Source organism: Xyrauchen texanus, chromosome 20 (genome assembly GCF_025860055.1).
Source record: "Xyrauchen texanus isolate HMW12.3.18 chromosome 20, RBS_HiC_50CHRs, whole genome shotgun sequence".
In the NCBI taxonomy this organism is placed as follows: Eukaryota; Metazoa; Chordata; class Actinopteri; order Cypriniformes; family Catostomidae; genus Xyrauchen; species Xyrauchen texanus.
Genome location: NC_068295.1, coordinates 40,747,228 through 40,770,217, shown reverse-complemented (window position 1 = coordinate 40,770,217; position 22,990 = coordinate 40,747,228). Strand labels below are relative to the sequence as shown.

The window sequence follows — 22,990 nt, the reverse complement described above, 5'->3', positions numbered from 1 at the left end:
CTTCATGGGGAAAGTGATCACATTACTAATACCTTAGTTACTTTCCAAAACACTTTTCACAGATAATTCAAAATAATGTATATTTCCGTCTGGTTTATTGTCACACAAATGATACATTCAGCATCACACGTTTCTCCCTTTAAGGACTCTTTAGCGGTCACAGAAACACAAACAAATATACATAAAACGTGTTTAAATGTATTGTACATAAATATCATTTTCAAGAATCTGTATGTGGAACCCAAGTAATGTACTTAAAATAATTGAAAGAAACTGTACTTAATTAGATTACATCCAACACTGGTAAGGGGTGTTGCAGATTTTTTCGTGAAGATAATTTTTGCTCTTATAAAATGACAACAAACGCAATATAATGAGACACAAATGTTCAATAAGTAGTTGAATTTATTAACATTAATAAACAATTATTCCATATTAACAATAATAATAAGTCAGATCATTCTGTAGGCTGTTTATGATTGCCAAGCAACGTAATTTAGCACATTAATACATAGAATGTGCAATGTCATGTCTGCGTTTATCTGCATTTGACAGTGGCTTTGACACCGCTCATCCAATTACCGTAGTCGGAACTAATGTTCTAAACTTACTATGACTCTATGCATGTATAGATTGCAAATTCTTTGCTAAAAAAAAAAAAGTATAAAACACATTTTCAAAATTATTTTATAGCCATGCATATTGTAGGTGATCACTGAAAATTCAATGAAAGCAAACAGGTACAATAGAAGCTTTATTTTCCTCTTTTGACAACCATCCAATAAACCAAAAACAGAACAGATCAAAGTATCACCTGCGGAACTGAGTGGTACATAAGAAATGACATCAGTCTTGTAATGATCCTAATCATATACAGTGAGGGAAAAAAAAAAAAAAAAAAAAAATCACACCTCTGCTCATTGAAATATTTAGTTAGTAGTGGCTGCGGAAAGTCATGTACTGTATATATTACACCAGTAAAAATATAACTGGAAAACTACAGACAGAACAGTTTTACTATTAGACATTGATAGGTAGATTATATCCTAGATAAACAAAGTGCCTTCAGTCCATTGTAGTGTCACCATGTATTCGCTCATTTGAGGCTAATATGAAAATCAAAAAAATCTGTTAAATCAAGAATGAATGAGTCAGTTAACGCAAAGCTGATCAGCAATGTAAACGTAATGGCCGTCGTGGCAAAGTACCATGGTTCCACATTCAAACGTAAACAAAAGCAAGGCATGCGTTTCATGAATAAATACATTCAATCAAACATTAAGACCCATGAATTTCTTATTGGACCACAGAACCTGTTGGATGTTTCCCTTTCACAGGTCAAATTCTGAACTGGTGGTGAGGGGGTGAACAATTCTGCACAGATGAATCAGAATGAAATCAAATGAATCAGCCGATTCATTTGTAAAATATACAAAGCAAAATATATGTTACATGGCTCTATGAAATGATTCTGACATCAAATCCTTTTGTATAATAAAGCTGTGCTGTTTTCATGGCTCTCGTATCAATCTATGATCTCTTTACACAGAACAGAAAAAACTCAAAATCAATATTTCATGTCCATTTATTCATTTATTTGGTAAGTATACGGAGGATAATGTACAGTCAGATGGTAATTATCACAAAATAAACCCCTTCACAGGGATACAAGATTATTTTGTGATGACAGTACATTATCCCTTACAAAATCAATATATTCCACCCTCAATGTTAACTTTTTGGGAAATGTAATGCATTTTGTTTGCTAGAGTTTACATAATTCACACATCTAATCAGTTATTCATATATTCAAGTAAATGATTAGTTAATGATTAGTTACTCTAGTTCGAATGGCTTTAGTGTTTAAGGCTCTGTTAGTTTGGGAGGCAGTTTTTAGTCATAAATCCTCTGTAAATGCATTTTTTTTGCAAATAGTTTCACACACAAACATCACTCTTGTTTAATGTTTACTTGGGTGAATTCCTGAACAAATATAAAGTCTAACACTGTGATCAAAGTTGATTTCATATCAGTGCAATTTAGCTCAAGGTTTAATGGGTGATGTGTGAATTATCATTGTTATTCAAAGGCCATTTTGTTAAACCAATTAGTTTTAGAATTATATTAATAAAATCATCAGAATTTCATGGTGCTCAGAGTATGTTCAAGAGTAATCCATTTAAAATGTATGTGTATTTACTTCCCAATTAAGAATATTGACTCAAGTAATTCACATAATATAACATCATAAATTTAAGCTGAGTGTTTGATATAACACAAATGCAAAAATGAAAAAATAATAATAAAAAAAAATATTGAAATGTAAGCAACATAATGATTTGTGTGCATGAACATGCAGCAGTGGAAGGGCTAAGAGATATTTATGGAATATTTACAGAATATTTGCAAGGATTTTGCTGTTAAGATAAAATGCAACATTAAATTAAACCTTTTATAACCTATAGGCCTACATTCACCAGATGAAGGGTTTTGTATGTGTATAGGAACACAGTGGAATAAAGAAAAAAGAAAGCAACTATCGGCTGGTAAAACCGATATATCGGTGAACTTTATTAGTAAAAAAAAATAAAAAGAGTTGGTAAAATAATTTTAACCAAAGTAGTTTAAATTAATATTTTTTTAATGTATTATTGACAACATTGACTGTTTGGATGAAAATATGGCTTCTGTTGATTTAAAAAAAAGAAAACAATACATTTTTAAACAACTTAATAGCAAATAAATATGAAATTATAATATGAATATGATATATATTTTAATGTTGCATTTATATATACATTTAGCTATGTTGAATTAAATGAAGTAATTATCCCATAAGAATATGTTTGCATTTCTCCTCGTTCTCCATCCCTGTTCTAATGAAATGTCTTGCATTATGTTAGAATAGGTCAAAGCTTCAGATGATATTATTAATGTGTTTCTAAGATGTTGATTTTATTTGAAATATTGTAGAAATCTTGTAGAGTTCTTCATTCATTAATGCTATTTACATTTCTTAAAAGTAGAGTTTACAAATATTTTGGCACTGTGTTGTGTTATGGATTTCAGTAAGTCATTCATTTATAACTCTTGTTTTATACAAAAATACCTATTAGAACATGGTTTGAAAATGTTCATCCTACAAATGAACTTTACTTTTAAGGGAAGATTGTGATAGCAAAAGATGTATCTCAATCAATACAAACATATTGCACAAACGACGAACAGTCAAAATGCACAAATGGTGTTTTGTAAAAATGAAGAAGTAATCTCATTGAAACATTACCCTGCTGTGTACCACATTGAAATAATGCACATCTTAGTAACTCACTAAATATTTGATTGTGAGAAAATATATTCCTACAAGTCTTTTAAATCTTTCATGTGGGGAGATCAAATTAAAATCCCACCACAAACACTGTTCAAATGTGATTAAGTGGAGTGTCTAAAAATGTCAATATTTGTACAAAACTATATTATTCGAACTTCACTTTATTATCAGTCACTGAGTCATGAGTATTTGACTTTTAGGACCATGAAACATGTCTTACGACTTTAAAATGTGTCATTCTGTTCCATTAGTGTCACCAAAAGCAACTGCAATATGATTTTGAACGGAATGACTGGCGGGACATAACAACACTGGCTCAGCCAATGGCGTGAGTTGGAGGCAGACATGTTTATCCAAACTGCAGATGGGGGAGTGTTTGAAAAACAATATTATTCCAGTTAAGTTGGTGTCACTAGTGGTGCAGAATTTAAACACTTTTAATGAAAAGTTTTCTTTAAAAAAAAGAAAAGTGCTGTCATTATTTACTTTCTCTCATAACATTACTACCCCATATGCTGTTATTTTTCCCTAATATACAAAAAATAGATTTGTTCAAGAATCTTCACGTAACCGTTTTCTATACAATGACAGGTCATAGTGGCAACGGCTGTCAAGCCGTAAAAATGTCCAAAAACACACTATAAATGCAACATGAATGTAGTCCATGTGCCTCGTGCGCTATATTCCAAGTCTTCTGAAGACATTAGATAGCTGTGTGAAAAACGTGATGATTTTAAGGTCTTAATTTTTTTCATTCATGAAAAATCTTCTCTTCAGCATGAAGCGGCACAAAGATTCTTCAAAAATTCAACTTTTTTGTTCCACAGAAAAATGTCAGCATATCAGCAGGGCAAGTAAACAATGACATTATTGTTATTTTTGGGTGAACTTCTCCTATAAGGATTTAGCAAAACTGTTTTTAATTTTCAAACTAGTGTTTTAAGCTCTTGCAGCCACCAGAGAGATCTCGCTCCCAAACATTCAGCCAGCAGCGGTCACCTCATAAGAGGCTCTTTCACAGGAGTCAACGACATGTATGAAATCAACAGATGTGACCACAGAATTGAAATAGATCTGCTCTGCATGTTCAGAGTGGACATGCGACTTCTCTTTAGTGCTAATGAAGCCTCTCATCACCTGTGACAACAATCCTAACGAGGCAGTCAAGGCATACCATCTAACACGAGACAGTCTACAGCAATCTGCAGCTACCGAAAGGGTTTTTTGCCTTCTTCGTCCTCTGCTTGTTTGGTCGCAGGTTTATGACCTCACAGCCGTTCAGATCACTGGAGTTCTGGTTCGGGTGGCTGCCACCAGTAGTGTTGAAAACCCCTGAAGAGACAAAAGACCATTTTCAAAATCTTTCAAATATGTTATAGCAAATTTCAATAAACATTTGCACAGTAGATAGACAAATATTGGTATGAAATACAGGATATAACAACATTTTGCTAATCATTTTATAATTTGTATGCATGCAGTTTACATATATATATATATATTAATTGAGACTACATGGAATATTTGCACTTTTAATCATGAACCCTTTAAGCTCCAAAGTTGTTTAAAAAACAATTGGCTTGCCTAAAATGACAGGTTTATAACCCTACACAAAAAAAAAAACCCAAAGAAGGTCAATTGTTTAATATCATTTTAAAGAAAACAATTCATTTTTAATGAGATAAACTGACAAATTATGAACTCTCATCCTTAGAAACTGCAGAAAAATCACAAAAAACCTGAGCCAAAAAGTTTACTTTTTTTGTATTTTTCTGATTTGATATTCTATATATCAGGGTGTAAATAAAGTAGCTCAGTCACAGGCGAAATGTTTGGAAACAAAATATAAGCAGTTTTTCTGAGTAACATTTTGTGTAGATACACAGCAATCAAAAGTTATAGCATTACAAAAATAATTTATCCTAGTGTCAAAAAACATAACCAATTGTCCAAAAGCCTCTTCAAACAAATAAAAACTAATAGAACTAATTACACATTCAAATACAACAAAACGATAAAGATATGCTCTCTCTTTCCAGAACAATGAGATCTCATTCAGCTCCATTCGGTGTTATTTGAGCCACTGACAGTACATATGAAAATACACAGGCAAAAAGTGATTGAGAATGAAAGGATGAAAAAATATTGATTTATTGGCATTTCTCACAGAAAAGGCTTTGCTGGCCATGAGAAATCAAAACTGCGAACAAATATAATTAGAGTTCATATATTTGAGTATTTATGTACACAATTGAATTCCACAAGAGCTTTAAAATATATGCTACATATATGAAAATTGTCATTTTTTATATTGTCATATTCTTTATATTGCATATATTTACTGTATATAATTGAATTTTTTTTGTAACTGCGTTACAATGTGCCCCAAATATATGCAGTTCCATGCAGTCAGATATGTAATTTACATAATTTCCCTTAATGCGTGCATGTTTTGTCATCAATAAATGCATTATTTCGGTCAGTGCTGTGGCTTTTTTGTGTGATATTGTCAAGTGTCCAAATTATTGTCAAGTTAATAAATGGATTTTACTGACATGAAAATTGAGTTTATCTTCTAGGCTTTTTAATTAGATCAGATAAATCTGATAAAATGAGACTGACTGAGTGGTCTAGTGGTAATTAATCCAGCCACTGCATAAGAGATCTAATCAGTCCATATAAAACTATATGTTTCAATGAAAAAAAACTGCATCCACACCTCAGTGGATGTATATATTGAGTGGGGACACATTTGTTAGCATTTTTCTATGGGATTCAACTGGAAAACTGCTCAAACTCATGAACTCCCAACAACGAGCAGTCCCGCCCATTCTGGACTGAGAAGTATGTTGGGAATCATTCAACAATGGAGCTTGGCATCCAAGGACATTTCTTGTAATTGGCACTCATAACTGGGATAGACATAAGGCTTTGATTTCCTAGTATGTTTACATTTCAGCTGATATTTTTATTTATATAAAAAAAATAAGAAATATGTTTATTAACAAGAAACTTGAAACAAAACGTAATGAAGACATTTAATGCATTGCCATGGCAACATAATTCTTGTCATTATAAAACATTTTTTTTTAAGCAATTCAGGTTAACATAACAGGGATATTTCAAAGTCTGTTAAAAGTGACACACTTCCTTCCGCCAGTTGGTGGTGCTACGACCGTGACCCACAATAGCGATATCAATGTGATCAGCCCGCAAGGACAAACATATGGCTACATTTTTATGTAAATCTCACCATGCACAAAGAAGATGAGAGACATTTTCTTACTCCAATTTTTGTACTTTATTTTATCGTGTTGCCATTGCAACACCATTCGAAATGTAAAAAATTCCTTTGCATTTTAGCCAAGCAGCCTCAGTGTCTTGGCATGATGTCACCCACATTTGATACCTGTAACATGAAATCCCTGGGAGGAGTATATCAAATTCCTCAGCATGCATTTTTCAAACAATCCAAAATGGCCAAATTCCTGTTGGGCAGAGCTTATAACTGTCGGTGTGAAAGTTGTCTGGCTTCATGAGATCTATATGTGTACAAAGTTTGGTGACTGTAGCTCAAAAGGGATGTGCTACAGACCCCCCCGAACATGCCGTGATCTAAGTGCTGCAAGTAGTGTCACGTTTAGTTACTTTTCACACCAGAACCAATACTGTTTTGGTGTTAGATAACATTGAAGTGTAATTTTTTTTCTGGGACCTCTGGACTTTCACTGAATAACAACTTAAATTTGGGTCTATACTTCACACAAAGCTTCAGAACACTTGGAATATAATTATGGACTACTTTTATGGTGTTTTTTGCCCATTTTGGAGCTTGACAGGCATGGTGACTATGAACCTTCGTAAGGAAAGTTGCATGCTGAACATTTCTACTTTTGTGTTCTGCAGAAGAAAGTCACATGAGGGTGAGCAAATGACAGAATTTTTGATTTTGGTTGAACTATCCATTTAATGCCAAGAAATTAATGCATTGGAGAAACTGAAAGAAAAGCAGGGTGACTCATATGAGTTTTGAAAATCCCTATATATATATATATATTTTATTATTAAAAAAAATGTGATGGAAAAAAAAAATTATAATATATAACACCTATAATTTATACTGATCTATGAATGTGACAGAAAAGTTGTGTTCTCACCTATTTTATTGCTGGATGTGTGAACGGCCTCTGGCTCCTCTGCTGACTGTTGCTTGAGTCGCTGTAGATATTTGTCCGCTAGATACTTAAAAACTACAAATGCAAAAACACATTTCATTTTACAGAAGAAAATGTTATTCAGTTCAATTCAAATGTGATCACTTTAGCTTAACCACTACTTTATTCACACTAGTGGTGGGTGATATGACCAAAATCTAATATCACGAAATGTGCAATTTTACATCACAATAACTTCTTGAATATCATATATCGGTCACGTTTTACAAAATATGATTTAGAGGTGATAAAACAGATTGCTTGTCCAGTATTACGTGTGATTGTCATCGTATGAACCACAGATGTCGCACTTGTTTTAATAACAAGCTTCTCTTCATTTTTTCGACCTGTTTGGGAGTCATCCTGTTCCGTGGAGATTTTGTTCTCCATTTGGGGTTTTCTTGGGTCAAAAATGATTGAGTAGCGTGAGTGATCCCGCTCTGAGCTCTCCCGTCTCTGGAGCACAAATATCAGAAAGCCTGCTGGATTTATGCACTTTGGAGTTCCAGAGACCAAAGTGAAACATTCTCATGTCAAATGAGAAGAATATTTAAATGAAAGGTCATGAGGTCATGAAATTTGCTTGGGCGGCCGCAGAAAACTTTCAATGCCAGAAAAAAGCTGTCCATGTTTCTTCAATTCTCTCAGTCTCACGTGAAGCCCTGCCCACTGATAGATAAGCCCAAACTGCGCACATGGGTATTTATATATCGCGATATACACGATACAGCAAAATCTCTATTGATTAATACTTTATATAGTCGGTACGATATACATCGTCATATCGCCCAGCCCTATTTAACACAATTCAGAGATACTGTGAATGTGTAATTAAAAAAATTATTGTTTACAAGAGTAATGCTCTCTTTTTATCCAGTTGATTAATAAGCACTTTTTGATTTTTCCACACATCATTACTCACCTTCATTAACATTGAGATCTTCCTTCACTGACGTCCGATAGAATCTTAATCTCAGTCTTTTAGCCAGACCTTCAGCCTCTTCACTGAAACAACAACAACATTTAGCTCTTGACCTTTAAAACATTGGAGCATTTATTTTAGTGCTCAAGTCATACAAACAAATATCTGATACAATGGCAATATATTACATTAAAAATCCATGTGAGGTGTTGCTTATCAGTTTAACGTGTTAAGTACACTTGTGTATTGTAGGTAATACATCATGGGCGCAGTAGTGGTTTGTCTAAGTGGTTTGTTATTTCTGCATGTTAACTAAAAAAAGGAAAAATATAAATATACTTAAAAAAATAAATTAAAAAAAGCCATTAGAGGTTGTGCGTTACAGAGATTGACCACAGGTAAGGTACAAAGGAAAACTAGCTTTTTTTTCTGGTTAAAAAGTATACAAAATTGAAAAAATACATTTCTTTTGGGGGCCTGAATAGCTTAGCAAGTATTGATGACCCCCCCCGGAGTTGCAAGTTTGAATCCAGGGCGTGCTGAGAGACTCCAGCCAGGTTTCCTAAGCAAACAAATTGGCCGGTTGCTAGAGAGGGTAGAGTCACGGTTGCTAGGGAGGGTAGTCACATGGGGTATAGTATACTGTTTGAATACATTCAGATATATACATGCAGTAAATATGGTTTCATTTTTCTTGTTAAGATCCTGTATTCATGGCGTTTAAAAATGTAAACTGTAGGAACAGTACAAATCCGTTAAAATTGGCAATCGACAAAGACAGAACTTTCCATGGTTCGAAATCATGAATGGTCCCGCTGTTGGTGGAGTAGGGCTGCAACTAACGATTATTTTGATGAACGATTAATCTACCGATTATTAGAACAATTATTCGACTATTCGGCGATTACTGCAATAATTCATCATTAGCTCTTTACAGATTATTCAGCTGGTGCCCCGACTTCAAATGTTGTACAAACATGCTTACTAACAATAAATCAATAAAAATATCTCTAAATGACATTCACTGAATTAAAAGGGAAAAAAAATATTGTTATTAACTTTAATTCAGTAACGAAATACATTGAAAAAAAACCATTGTTATCAAGTGTTTTTCTCTTGTTTTCCATTTTAAATTGTTTAAAAATCCTTAAAAAAAGATACATTTACTTGCTTAAAGAGAATTTATCTTAAATATAAGTGTTACAAGTATAGCAGTATAGTTCCTAAAGTAAATGTACATTGTTTTAAATATTTTATTGGAAAACAAACCAAAACAAATCAAAAACCTAATTTGTTGCAGTGTATAATGGGGTGAAGACTTCCTCTCTCACCTTTCTGTTCACTTCAATCCATCTTTAACTCACAAAAAACAAACTCTATCGTATTAATAAAGCTGCATATTTTCTTCATGATAAGAAATGCACAGTGACACATATTATGATTCAATAAGTCGCAAGCCATCATGTTATAATCTAGCTGCATTAAGCGGGTGCTCTTGAGGGATGAGCATCCCCGTGACAGAGTGTGCATCAGCCGGATGCAGTTTCAATCTCTCCCCCTTAGATCGGGACATTCACACAACTCATAGAAGAGGCGCTGACCACACAGAGAAATGACAGAGTCGCAGATTGTAGCTAATTACATGACCTGCTTCCGTATTAATTGAACTTAAATAAAGCTATAACGCAAAAAATATATCTGCATTTAAGATGTAACACTGGGGAGTTTCCTTTAAAGAGTTCCTGCTCCGCATATTCAATAATGAGAGTGCTTTTGTCATTACAGCGGAAACAACATAAAATTCTCCGTCATTTTGGGGCATTCAGGTAAGTGCAAGACATCATTAGACTATAAAAGGGTCTACTTTTATTTGTGTACACTCACAATAACAACAAAACCTTGTGCTTTTGTAAAATAAAGAAAATAAAAAGGGTAAACTGAAACTACGCGAATACTTATCACACAAACATGAAACATATGTCTAAAGAAAGCTTAAAATATCTACTTTTAAATTAAACTATTCCAATTTAAAACAAATATTCTCCTGCAATGCAATCTGTTTGAAACAAAGCGATGTACAGTTTTTACTAGGCTATCTAATTATCTGTAATGTGATCCCACCCACCAGCAGAGCGTGCTATTCATACGCTAATGTGCTGAGACGATCAATGCAAATGGTACACGCCCCCGACTGTGCCTTAAAAATAAAGTTCATTCACTTTTCTGTGTGTTTGAAAGACATCACGATACACAACCAGCAACCTTCTGAACAGTTCTGATTAACAGTTATGTGCTTTAGCCCACTACACCACCACCACTCCGTGCATAATGTAAGTAAATGTATTTTTACTTACATTAGTTGACATGCTATTTTATATAAACATGTAGATATTTTACTAGTGGGACTGTTTTCAGACTTGCCAGCCAGGATTCAGAGTATTGAAATTTGAAATATGTCCTAATAAGCAAGTTTTAGTTACATTTAAATGCTGTTTCGGCTAAAGAAGGCATTTAAATTGTATGCTGTATGATATAAATATGATATAAAAATAATATGAATGTATAGATTATATTTTAACTAGTGTTTATGCTGCCTCATTATCATCAACAAAGCTTGTGCTTGCAAATTTGTGTTCAGGTTAAATGAGTAAAATGCCACTTTAAATATGCCCATATTAGAAAATCAGCATAATATAATGATTTCTGAAGGATCATGTGACACTGAAGACAGCAGTAATGATGCTGAAAATTCAGCTTTGATCACAAATTGCATTTTACAATATATTCAAATAGAAAACTGTTCTTTTAAATAGTAAAAATAGTTCACACAATGTTTTTACTGTATTTTGGATCAAATAAATGCAGTCTTGGTGAGCAGAAGAGACTTCTTTTAAACTGTAGTGTAGGTCTAAAATTAAGTAAAGTCTTTATGTAAAGAAAATGTATAGTCAGATTACTTCTTTTAACTTAAAACTTGATTTTGATCATTAAGTCTCACATTGATTCTCTTTCTGTCACATTCCTCATTGATAGGCCCAGGGGAGGGGTCTTTGTCTCCTCAAGTGTCAATGACATCAATATTCATGATAGTTCACGCCTCCTCGCATATGACCTTTCTAACACTAAAAGTGTCTTACAAAAGTTCAATTACTATATTGTTTTGTATGAATGAGTGATCAGGATGGTTTTCACATAATTTTGTAGCAAAAACTCTACTCTACAAGATCCAGTTCTCAAAAGGCTTGTGGACAAATGTTTAGTATGTGTTATATGGCTTTATTTCAATGACTTAAATTAGTTTTTTCAAAAACCACACATAAACGTTATTTTATCAAAAATACAAACATGTACACACATGTTGCTCACATATTATTGTAGCCCAGTTTGTGCGGAATACAGTGTTATCAGACTTTAGCCATTCATATGCTTTTAAGCAACTGAAAAAAAGCACAAATTCCAAGGCATGTCAAAACTTCTCCAGGGCTTGAAACACCCTCAGACCCCAGAGGGTTAACGTGATCTCATGTTATGTTAAATGAGATCAAACGACTATTCGACAAAGTAAATTTTTGTCTACGTTCTCGATAACGTCAACGAATCGTTTCAGTCTTATAGTGGAGAGACCACTCGGTACACCATGGCAGTTACAGTCGGTGAGTTGTCAATGCTAACTTATCTTGTTAACTATTGTTTACAAATGATATAAGCTTGATATTCTAGATAACTAGATAACATGATACCTTAGCTAAAGCTTCCCTCTTGCTTGTGAAATGGGTGGAGTGTGTGACCTTGGCATCTTAGTGGCGAATTAAGGGCAGGTTTTAGGGCAATGCTGTGTGGCTATTGGCCCGATGGTGGGAATGCAGATTGATTTTGGTCTTGCGGCTTGAGGTCCGGGGCTATTGGCCCAGGCTGACCAGTTGATGGCTCTGGCTCGCACTGGCCCGATAGAGGAAAAGCAGCTAGTGATTGTTTATATCTCACCTCCAGATGCTGCGGTCCACAGGGAAACTATTACCGTTATTTTGCTGATAACCAATCCAAAAGCAGCTGCCAGTTATCTCTAATACTGTACAGTTGTGTGTATATTGGCTATTTTAAAATGTCATTGAATGGGAATCATACAATTTGAATTTAGAATCTTGTTAATAGATTACATCATACAACTATCCATATTTTCAGATAAATATATACATGTAATATGATATAATATGTAGAAGGCTACAAAAAATTCACAAATATATCAGAGCAGAAACCATGAAGTTTACACTTCCGCTGATAATCTCCAAATAGCAGTCCATTTATCAGCCCGACCAAAAATGTTAGTCTACCACTAATTTATAAAACCTTTAGAATCTTTTCTTGGCATTATCAGATGTTTCCAGACTTTTAACATAAATTTGATGATGTGTGTTTTTGACATATTTGTAATATATATATTGCCTTACTTTTTGATAACCGTGTCCTCCAGTAGATCAATCTTGTTCTGCACCAGGACAGTGGGAATGTCCCCAACCTCCAGCTCCACCTTCTCCTTCCAGCTGCTAATGGCCTCAAATGACTCTCTGTCTGTAGTGGAGAACACCAGCACACATGCCTGGGCACCTACCCATCAAACCACACATTAGAAAACTTTACGCTTCATCGTACAGCACAATGCATAATAAGACCTGTAGCGAAATCTGCCATCACTGTACAGTACACTCATGGGCAGATTCACAAGACAAGATATTTTGGATGAACCACCGGTTCGGAGTTACCAAAGTAATTCTTGTGTTTAATTCCCAAGTAAAGAGTCTCTTTTTGGACTGTATCTTTGTACATTTCAAGCAAATGCTTTCTGGGTTTATCGGCTTTACATTGCCATGCCATGAGTTGAAAGACTGGACAATACTTCACTCTGTGCTATTTTAATCACACATTTCTGATGTGCACATGTATAATGTTTAATTGGTGCAGAATATTCCTTTCAAGCTGGAGAAGGGAACACACAGCTCACCTCTGTAATAGGCTTTGGTAATGGCATCAAACTCCTCCTGTCCTGCAGTGTCCCACAACATCAGTCTGACGTCCTCACCGTTAACTCTGAAATCCATGCAAACAACTGCTGAATTTATACACATATGGGGCTAATCAAGTAAGACTGCAGTGTATTTTATTTAAATCAGAATAAATAAAGTACAATTAAGTACAACAAATACTATTGTGATATGTAAATACTTCAATAATACATCATTATATACATTTAAGCTTTTTTGCATTACGATAATGAAAATCGGAGGGGATTGATATATGTATAAAAGTGCAACACTTTTCCCATTCATTTTTTTACCAAAAGCGTTTTAAGGGATAAACCAAAACCAACCAGCTCCGAGGTGCATTACAAACTTTGATTTGAAGCAAAAACTAAAAATCGACCAACAAGGTGCAAGACTCTACTTAAAGAGACAGTTCACCAAAAAATGAAAATTCTCTTATTGTTACTCACCCTCAAGCCATCCCAAATGTGTGACTTACTTTCTTCTGCCGAAGAGGATTTTTATATGAATATTTCATCTCTGTAGGTCCATACAATGCAAGTTAGCAAGGTCCAAAACTTTAAAGCTCCAAAAAGCACATAAATAACCACAAAAAGTAACCACAGTAATCCATATGACTCTGGTGTTTATATCCATGTCTTCAGAAGTGATATGATCAGTGTGGGTGAGAAAAAGATCAATAATTATGTCCTTTTTTTTTTACTATAAATTCTCAACCCTGCCCAGCTGGTGGCGATATGCACAAATAAGGCAGATCGCCAAAAACAAAAGAAGAACGTTAAAGTAACTGTGGAGAATTATAGTAAGATAAAGTATTGACTAAAATATTGATCTGTTTCTCAACCACACCTATCATATCACTTCAGAAGACATGGATTTAAACACCACAGTCTTATGGATTACTTGTATGCTGCCTTCATATGCTTTTTGGAGCTTCAAAGTTCTGGTCACCATTCACTTGTCTTGTATAGACCTACAGAGCTGAAATATTCTTTGTGTTCTGCAGAAGAAAGAGAGTCATACACATCTGAGATGGCATGTGGGTGAGTAAATGAAAGAATTAAAATTTTTGGCTGAACTATCCCTTCAACATCTTTCAAGAGGTTAACTACAATGCCACAACGCATTGTGAATGACATTAAACACAAAATGATAGAAATATCTAAAACAATTTCTTTAAAGTTGTAGATTTTTATTTTATTGGAAAATTTTCTGATATAATTGGATACTATTCCCTAAATAATCTAAATATTCCCAATTGTCAACCATTGCCAACTACTGCATCAATCACAGCACATTACAGGAGTGTGGTGCACTTTGGTGCACTTTGTTTGATGCGATTCTCTTATTGGTGGAGTGTTTCTCTTCATTTATCATGGGTAGTGTAGTTCTTCCCCAGGAATTCAAATTTTAAACATAATTTTGAAACAATTATGTTGAAATAATACCATCTATTAACAACCTCAGAGCTCATGGTAGGTCTGTCTTGAAAGATTTATAAATGACTGTTAAAAAATAAATGTGCCTATTTTTTGCTCTTTTGATTTTGGGATGAAATCTGACCTTGACACGTTCTTGACACATTTCGTGAGGTTCCACAATTATTCCAACAATAACAGAACACATTTTCTTTGAGGCAAATCTAATGTGGCTGCCAGACAGGTCAAGCAAGCATATGATTGTAATACAAATGCACTTTCAGTCTCAGTTTGTAAGTATTGAAACACATGAAGCCATCGACACTATCAGTTTCTCATTTCGTTCTGTGTGTACAAACAGTAAACCACACAGATTTTCTCTGACATTGCCAGCCGATGACACGTCTCACACTATATTAACAGGAAATGTACTATGTGATACTGGAACTATGCATTTGTTACTGCACCCGCAGGGCTGCCTGACCATCACTACATGTTCTTTGTAATATCTACTACTTATCAGCAAATGTGTTTATTCCGAAACTTTGCATCTTCTTTCTTAAAGGTGGGGTATGTGATTTGCAAAACGGCTGGCAGATTTTGAAAATACACAACTCTAAGGTCCTACCTTCTCTCCTCCAACGCTGGCCCTGACTCCACCCATTCGAAAAACATGGACGCGCAATCATGCACGAGCGAAAACTCAGATGCGCAGTGTTCTAGCAGTGTTCTAGACTCACTAGTCAAACAGTGCATTCACCTGTCAGACAATTTTTCAGAGCAAATTGTTGACACAGCAGGAGGAGGGGGTCGCATACCACTCTTGAAAGGTGTAGAGCTGATTTTCTCATAACTGTAAAAAAAAAGAACATCGCCAGCCCTGGCGTCTGTACAGCGGTCTTCTATTCAAAACAGGATTCATAGAAATGTGGAACAACCCCACTAGCACTATAAAAGCTCTATTCTCCATACATAAATACAATCGCTTCCTGTTACTGGGTCACGAGCTTTGAGTATGCGCATCGAACGGGACACGCGCGCCAGGGTGGTGGGGGAGGGGGCATGGTACGACCGTTTGATTGACACATTTTCTGTCCAATGATTCTAGATGGTCTTGAAAATGATTGGCTGGAGTTTTTCGAGTCCTGCCCGTTCCACAGATGATTAAATTGCTTAATTTTCATTTCAGTGCTTCTAATTTACAGCCAGTAAGTGGGTTAGGAATAGGATTTCAAGTTATTTTGAAAAAATGGTCAAAAAAGAAAATCACATACCCCACCTTTAAGACAAGTGTGATCTAAATGATCTGGATTTATTTCTGTTTGGAGATACCCATGTCAAGAGTGTTAGCCGTGAAATACAAGAATATTGCGCACTATATACTTTATGCTGCCAACTAGTTTTTAAAAAGTAAAATGTGAAATGGGAGTTGACAGTATGACCAAAATCTTATATTTCATCATGTCACAATATATATATTTTCATGGAAATTCAAGAGTTACCACAAAAATGGTTTATATACAAACTAATCAGAGGTTATACATATTTTGGAAATAATTCAGTAGATTAAAAATTCTTTATACTTAATTGATTTGATTATATTCGCTTTTCATGTGGAACTTGATGGAAGCGAAGAAAAAAAAAAAAATTATTCATAACAAATAAATCAAACATTACATGAAACTTAAGAAAAACCCCCAACTCAAAACAGTCAAACTAAAATGATATTATATTGTATGATATTAACAAGACTAAATAGAACATTTTCCTTCTCTTGATTGGCGTTTGGGACACGTCCCGCTCTGTAATTTTTTCGCATTACTCGATGTTTCTTCATCACTTTTGTGTGTAAAAAAAGAAAACAAATCCTGTTCAAAAATAGATATGCAAATAAATCTACTGCGGTTTAAAAAATATAGCATTTCTACCATCACATGTCAATGTAGTAGGTCATTCAGGTGCCCTATGCATGCATTAAATGTGCACACTGCACAAAGTATATATCAGAAACAAAAAACTGAATATTTTTCATTTTGGTTCATTCTGAGCAGAAAGTGTATTTTTTCCTTCCGGTTCTGGCATTCTGCAGCCTCCTTTCCAAATGGTTACCGGTTAAACTAAATAAAAGGATGGGAAATAACTTTTTTTTTTTTTTACTTTTAAGATTATTTTGAAACACGTGTAAGATCATGAGCACTATCACTATCAGAATCATATCCCAGCATCAAGACCAGCAAAGCATGCCCACACATGTGCAGAAAGTGTCAAAGAAGCATCACGAAATGATGTGGCTGATTTAACCATTTTGGCTGATGTTTTTTATTTGCTTTTATGAAACTATCAGTAAGGTTTAGGTGTGGGGTTTAGAGTAAGGATGTCAGTTTTGTTTACCTCCCATCTGCTTTTATGACACTATCAGAAAGGTTTAGATGTAAGTGCACTTGAGAGTATTTGAGAAGATTTGATTCCTTTTGTAGACTAATAAAACAAACCAAAATTGCATGATATGGTCTTGTATGCTGGTGTGTTCACTGTTGAATACTGACTGAAAAACAAACAAAGTGGTCGGTGGAGCTTCAGGTCACACCTACTGATGACGTGAACCAATGGCAATAAGGTGATTAGTTAGAAGTTTTCATAAAAGTTCACGCAATCGAGCTGTTCCGAACCTCTGAACGTACACAAGAACACGGCCTTTTTGGTCAGATTTTGTTCTAAATGACATCATACCCGTTCGTTCTTCGATTACATATGAAGTAAATCGAAGCCTTTAGGGTAGGGATGTTGGTTTTGTTCATATCACATTTGCTTTTTAGGAACACTATTGGTTGGGTTACGGTAAAAGGCTTAGGTTAGGGAGGCAGGTTTAATTCATTTAAAACTCCATTAACCTTAAAAAACATTTCACCTCCAAACTGCAGCGATACGTGTAATAAACCACGTAATTTCATTTAGCAAAAATGTCGCCACAGTCACGTAATTTTCATGAGATCAGGCTGAATTCTGGACATCCTCTTAGAGTATCCAAATTCTTAAGAACTTAAGCCTACAAATCTTCATCATCCAGGCAAATCCTATGCTTGGCATCAGCATTTTGACAAACTGAGCTAAAGAGAAATGCAGCCATCCTTACTGTGGTTCATCTGGAAATTACTCACAAGAAACCAAACCAAAGAATGCAGACAAAAACATAAAAGCCTGCTCACATTATTTGTCTTTCCAGGAAGTCGACCCCAATGGTCTTCTTGTAGTCCTTAGTGAAGATGCCCTTGCAGTATCGCTGAATCATACTGGACTTTCCGACAGCTCCGTTCCCCACCACCACCACCTTAAAGGCCACTTCCATGTCCTCTTCCAACATGACTGCGATCTGTGTGGGCAGTCCTGTGCTTTCACTTCACTGCGTCCTGGATTAGTGATGCAGTACGATCTCCTCAACTTTTGCCTTTTTGTGGAAAGAAATGGACAGATCTGTCATTTCTATGCTGTGCAGCAGATTTTCAGCACCTTTACTCACGAAATATAAAACACAACATATAAGCATAATGAACATTACAAGTGAGCCCTGCATCTCAAGTTAACAGAGAGAGACATTATGTACTAATCTCTGAATATTTTGGTTCAGCCATGGCACGCATTCTAGGTCATTTTCCACTGAGTAAGCCCACTGTCTACTGCACTGTGGTCACCATGGCATGGTTTTCCACACAAATGCATGTATCTGGTTGACGTTAGGAATATATTTTTGATATAAAAAAGGACGTTATAATTTCCAAAATCCACTAGTGAAGGGTGAATCTCATGACAGGAAGTCTGGGTCACATTTCATCAAAAAATAAATAAATAAAAATCATATAATTGAAGTGAAGCATATATTTAGGACCTCTAAGTTGTTTGGCATTTTAACATTGTTTTCATGAACATTTTAATTGTTGTAATGAGTCTGGACGTTTTGCTATTGAGGATTATTTATATACAGTATATATATTTTCTCCCCCAATTTGGAATGTCCAATTCCCAATGTACACACTAAGTCCTCATGATGGCGTAGTGACTCACCTAAGTCCGGGTGGCAGAGGATGGATCCCATCTGCCTCAGTGTCTGAGACGTCAACTCGCACATCTTATGCCGGGTGCGCCAATGCCGAGGCACAGTGCATGTGGAGGCTTCAGGCCACCCACCGCGGCAACTACGCCCAACTCACACGCAAAACTGTGCTAGTCACCAGAAGCGTGCAGCCTGGACAAACCCTTCAAGCACCCATGCTCATCTCAAGCAGCTCAATGTACGACACGCATAAGGTTCAGCAGTGCTGCAGTTTAGGATCACGTGAGTAAGCACGTCTGCTTCGCATTGGTAGTGCTGTGCTGTTGAGCAGGTGACAGCCTACAGTTTTTTTATTATTAGTTGCGGTTTGCTTTCAGAACAACAGCTTTCTTGCCTGGTGTAAATAGTTACCGCTGAGCAGTGGTGAATTCTCAGGGCCAGCAAAACCTTCTCTGCTGGCGTAACATGCCAAAAAAAGTCATCCTTTCATTCTCAATCACCTTTTTGCCTGTGTATTTTTAACTGCTTTCCACTCTTAATTCATCTAAAAACAAATAGAGAAAAATGAAAAGTTTATCCAGTCAGAATTGATTCCTTGATGCTTACAAGCGAAGTGTGACAACTGTTTTACTAATCGCATGACCGAATCCAAAGCAGCCTGTGAGTCTGAGCTCCACCCCCTCAGGCCTTCAGAATTTCTATAGAATCCCTCAACAGTGCAAATGAATGAGCAACTAAAGTCAGAGTGTCAGAATCATCAGCCAATCAGATTGATTTATTTGTTCTTGGTGGGTGTGGTCTTTAGGATATGTCCCGGTCGAGGCCTTCTAGCTGGCCTTGAGTGACACAATCATGCTTTAAGTGATGTAATCGCTGTCACCACTGCCACTATCGATATTGAGAAAGAGATCCTTATGGATTTAAAAACATGAGATATTCTGTGTGAATGTGTGATGGCTTAATTTATTAATCATGAAAAGGAAGACTGATTTTAATTCAAGTAAATTGGTAAGTGCTTTTTTGCTTTGTTACAGCAACATCAGGAGTTTTCTAAGTGTACATTAGGCTGCTGGAGCATTCAGTATCAGACAAAGTTGATAAGTAGTGCTGCGTTTCATTAAACTCGGAAAGTTGGATTTGACAACTTCCTACTAGGAAATGTGCAATGAATGCATCTTGAAGTCAAAATAACAACTTGTAGGCATGTGCAGAAATTCTCAACTCTGAATTTGCAGATATGCAGGGGCATGATGTCATACAAACATGTCCACACTCCCTTGGACAAGACCACATTGACCAGCCTGACGAGCTAAGACCAGCCTTACCAGATAAAAAAAAAAAAAAAGTAAAGTGTTCAAAAACCCTTTAAAACCAGCCTGACCAGCTACTCTATGACCAGGCTGGTCGACCAGCTAAAACCAGCCAACCAGCTTATACTGGTTTTAGCTGGTCTTTTCAGCAGGATAACATTTAATGATTATTTCAATGGCTTTGCAATGTAAACATGATGAAGTATGTATGTACAATAATATGCTACCATAGCACCATACAAGTTATTATACGCACAAAACGCAACACTCAATTTTATACAATATTTTAACGGGGCTCCGTCTCTCTACCCAAAAAGGGGTCCTTGGCCTGAAAATGGTTGAAGACCCCAGGTCTAGAGCAAGAGTTGTGAACGTGAACCCAAATTCGCAATCCAATAATGCTGGATAGGGAGCAGGAAAGAGAACTGCTGACATATTAGGTTACATTACAGAGGCCTCCCGCATTTCTCCTCGGTAACTGAATACAGCAGTGTACCTGAGAACAACAACAGTACCCAACGGTCCTCTACACCAGCATTCACACTGGATATTCTTTCATAATGTACTCTAGCAACATGAAGGTGTGGCTATGACTATCTATCGCTATGACTTATTTTAAAATCCAGGTCCAATGCATCCAATTGGCAGATGCATTTAATTTCCTTCTCATCTAATGGCTATTTAGTTCAACTTTCAGAATAAAAGTTCCAGATCAAATGCATCCAATTATTAGCCAAATATTATTATTTTAATGTTATGGTTAAATGTTTATCGTTTTTAAATAGCATTAACATTTTGTAAGAAATCTTTTTTTTTATATATTCCATTATTTATTAGTCAATATTGATTAAATAATAAATGTATTCAATTTTGTTTGTTTATTTTAGACATTTTTCCTTTATTTTAAAATGCAATGCTTTCAAAGCATTTAAATGAGATTAGATTCCCATCCTGACTCATGGCTGTTTGGCTCAGCTTTCAGAACAAAAGAAGAATCACAGCACTCTTGACAGGTGTTTATGAGGTCTGTTTGAAGGACTGCACTACTGCCATGGCACTGAAATCCATGTTACCAAGGGAGTCTGCATGATATACAACATGGAAAATACAGCTAGTAGGCACTTCAGTGGAGTCCCCTTACAGAGAGAATGGAGAAAAGGGGAGACTTTTATTTAAGAGAGTGTAAATTCTATGATATGAATATGGTAATAATTAAGTACCATGTATGCAACAAAATAATCAAGATGGGGGAAGGGGGAAAGGTTAAATGTAAAAGTTTAAGAATTCTCTTAAACATCTATGGTGGTATATGTATTAAAGGACCATGGCGATTCCACCCAATACATCATATTTTTTTTTATTAAAACAGTATGGTGGTGCTACCATGGTACAGTGATAGTATTAGAATTTAATACCATAGCACTTTGATATATTGGATTCATATTTACTATATTCATGTGCAGTACCATGCATGGTATTTCAATGGTAGAAAGAACTGATACATGATGGTACAACCATGCCTTTTTTCCTGAGGGAAATTACTGTTATACACAAGTTACTCTGACTTACTTGAACCAGGTCAATTTGTTGAAATAAAAAAAAATAAATAAAAAAAAGAAGGATTTTTTGTTGCTTGTTCAATTTACTTAATTCAAATGAACCAAAGCAACACAATTCTAGAACATTTCATCACAACTTGATTTCATTGCGCTCTATGATTTAAATGTGTAAAATAGAAGTTTACTTAATCTATTTGGGTTGAGTCTACATGATATTAATGTAGCATTGATGAAACTGGGTAAGGGACTTCTATTTCCCAGCATGTTAATATAAATATTCCTTTAGGTGTTTTTGTGCAAGATGAATATAAAGGGGATACTTGTTAGTGTTTCATAGTGTTTCAAAACATAGTATTTATATAAAATAGTAGCCTAAACACATTTAGAAACAGTATTTATTACAGCACAGTTGTAATACAAAAAGTTCAATAGATTCCACCTAACAGATTTGCCTTTTTAATATTACACTAAAATATTTTTGTAATATTAAATAAACTGCTATTTTCATGCTTCTGACCAATATGCCAATGGTCAATAATTGACCGATAAATATCGGTGATGGATACATCTATTCCCAAATAAAATGGTATTATTTTAGGCCTCCCCTTCCAAAATGTTAATGATAACAGTTGGTGATATTATACTATCATAGCATTGTCTTACCTGCATTCGGGTCACTATTTTAAGATCCGACACGAGAATGTTCATGAATGTAAAATCTACCGGAGTATCCAAACACACACATCAAACCCTTGAATAAATGTAAACAGATCACCGCATCAGCTTGTTGAATGTCCGCACAGTTTTACAAAGGAGTGGCCTCCTCCTCTTCTACTGCTCTCTTTCTCTTATATCGACTGACAAACCGGACAATCTGATATCAAAGCGGCACTGAGGAAACCAATGACAGCAGACCCAGTGGCGGTGTTTACCGGGCCGTGCGTTTTTAATATGTTTACGCTCATTCACGGTGTGCGTGTCGCATCCGTTCAGTGGAGGGGCAGCAGCAGCAGCATCGTGAAGCGAGCAATCACACTGAAATATCTGTCGCCCACCCGAAGACCCTTTTCAAAATAAAAGTCGAATTTCTTTAAACTATTGAACGCTCACATTATGATTTTTATTTAATTTTAATAAAACAATTAACTT

At 35.4% G+C, this 22,990-nt stretch overlaps 1 protein-coding gene across 1 annotated transcript; it reads right to left on the bottom strand.

Annotated features, from left to right (window-relative positions):
- Window positions 1-404: 404 nt before the first annotated feature.
- Window positions 405-22,840, bottom strand: rab23 (RAB23, member RAS oncogene family). Its single transcript, XM_052151724.1, has 7 exons — window positions 22,505-22,840; window positions 18,131-18,369; window positions 13,467-13,552; window positions 12,916-13,072; window positions 8,468-8,550; window positions 7,489-7,581; window positions 405-4,663 (listed from the first exon to the last, which is right to left on the bottom strand). Exons 2-7 carry the CDS (start codon window positions 18,283-18,285, stop codon window positions 4,524-4,526), a joined length of 714 nt encoding a protein of 237 aa, XP_052007684.1. The 5' UTR covers window positions 18,286-18,369; window positions 22,505-22,840; the 3' UTR covers window positions 405-4,523.
- Window positions 22,841-22,990: the final 150 nt, after the last annotated feature.

What these genes read in the sequence shown, in the direction of transcription:
- rab23 (XM_052151724.1), bottom strand. Translation starts at nt 18,285, where the DNA reads ATGTTGGAAGAGGACATGGAAGTGGCCTTTAAGGTGGTGGTGGTGGGG. An exon ending in TTCCTGGAAAGACAAATAAT is followed by an intron (nt 13,553 to 18,130) that starts GTGAGCAGGCTT and finishes CATGGATTTCAG; the next exon opens with AGTTAACGGTGAGGACGTCA. An exon ending in TACCAAAGCCTATTACAGAG is followed by an intron (nt 13,073 to 13,466) that starts GTGAGCTGTGTG and finishes TTTGATGGGTAG; the next exon opens with GTGCCCAGGCATGTGTGCTG.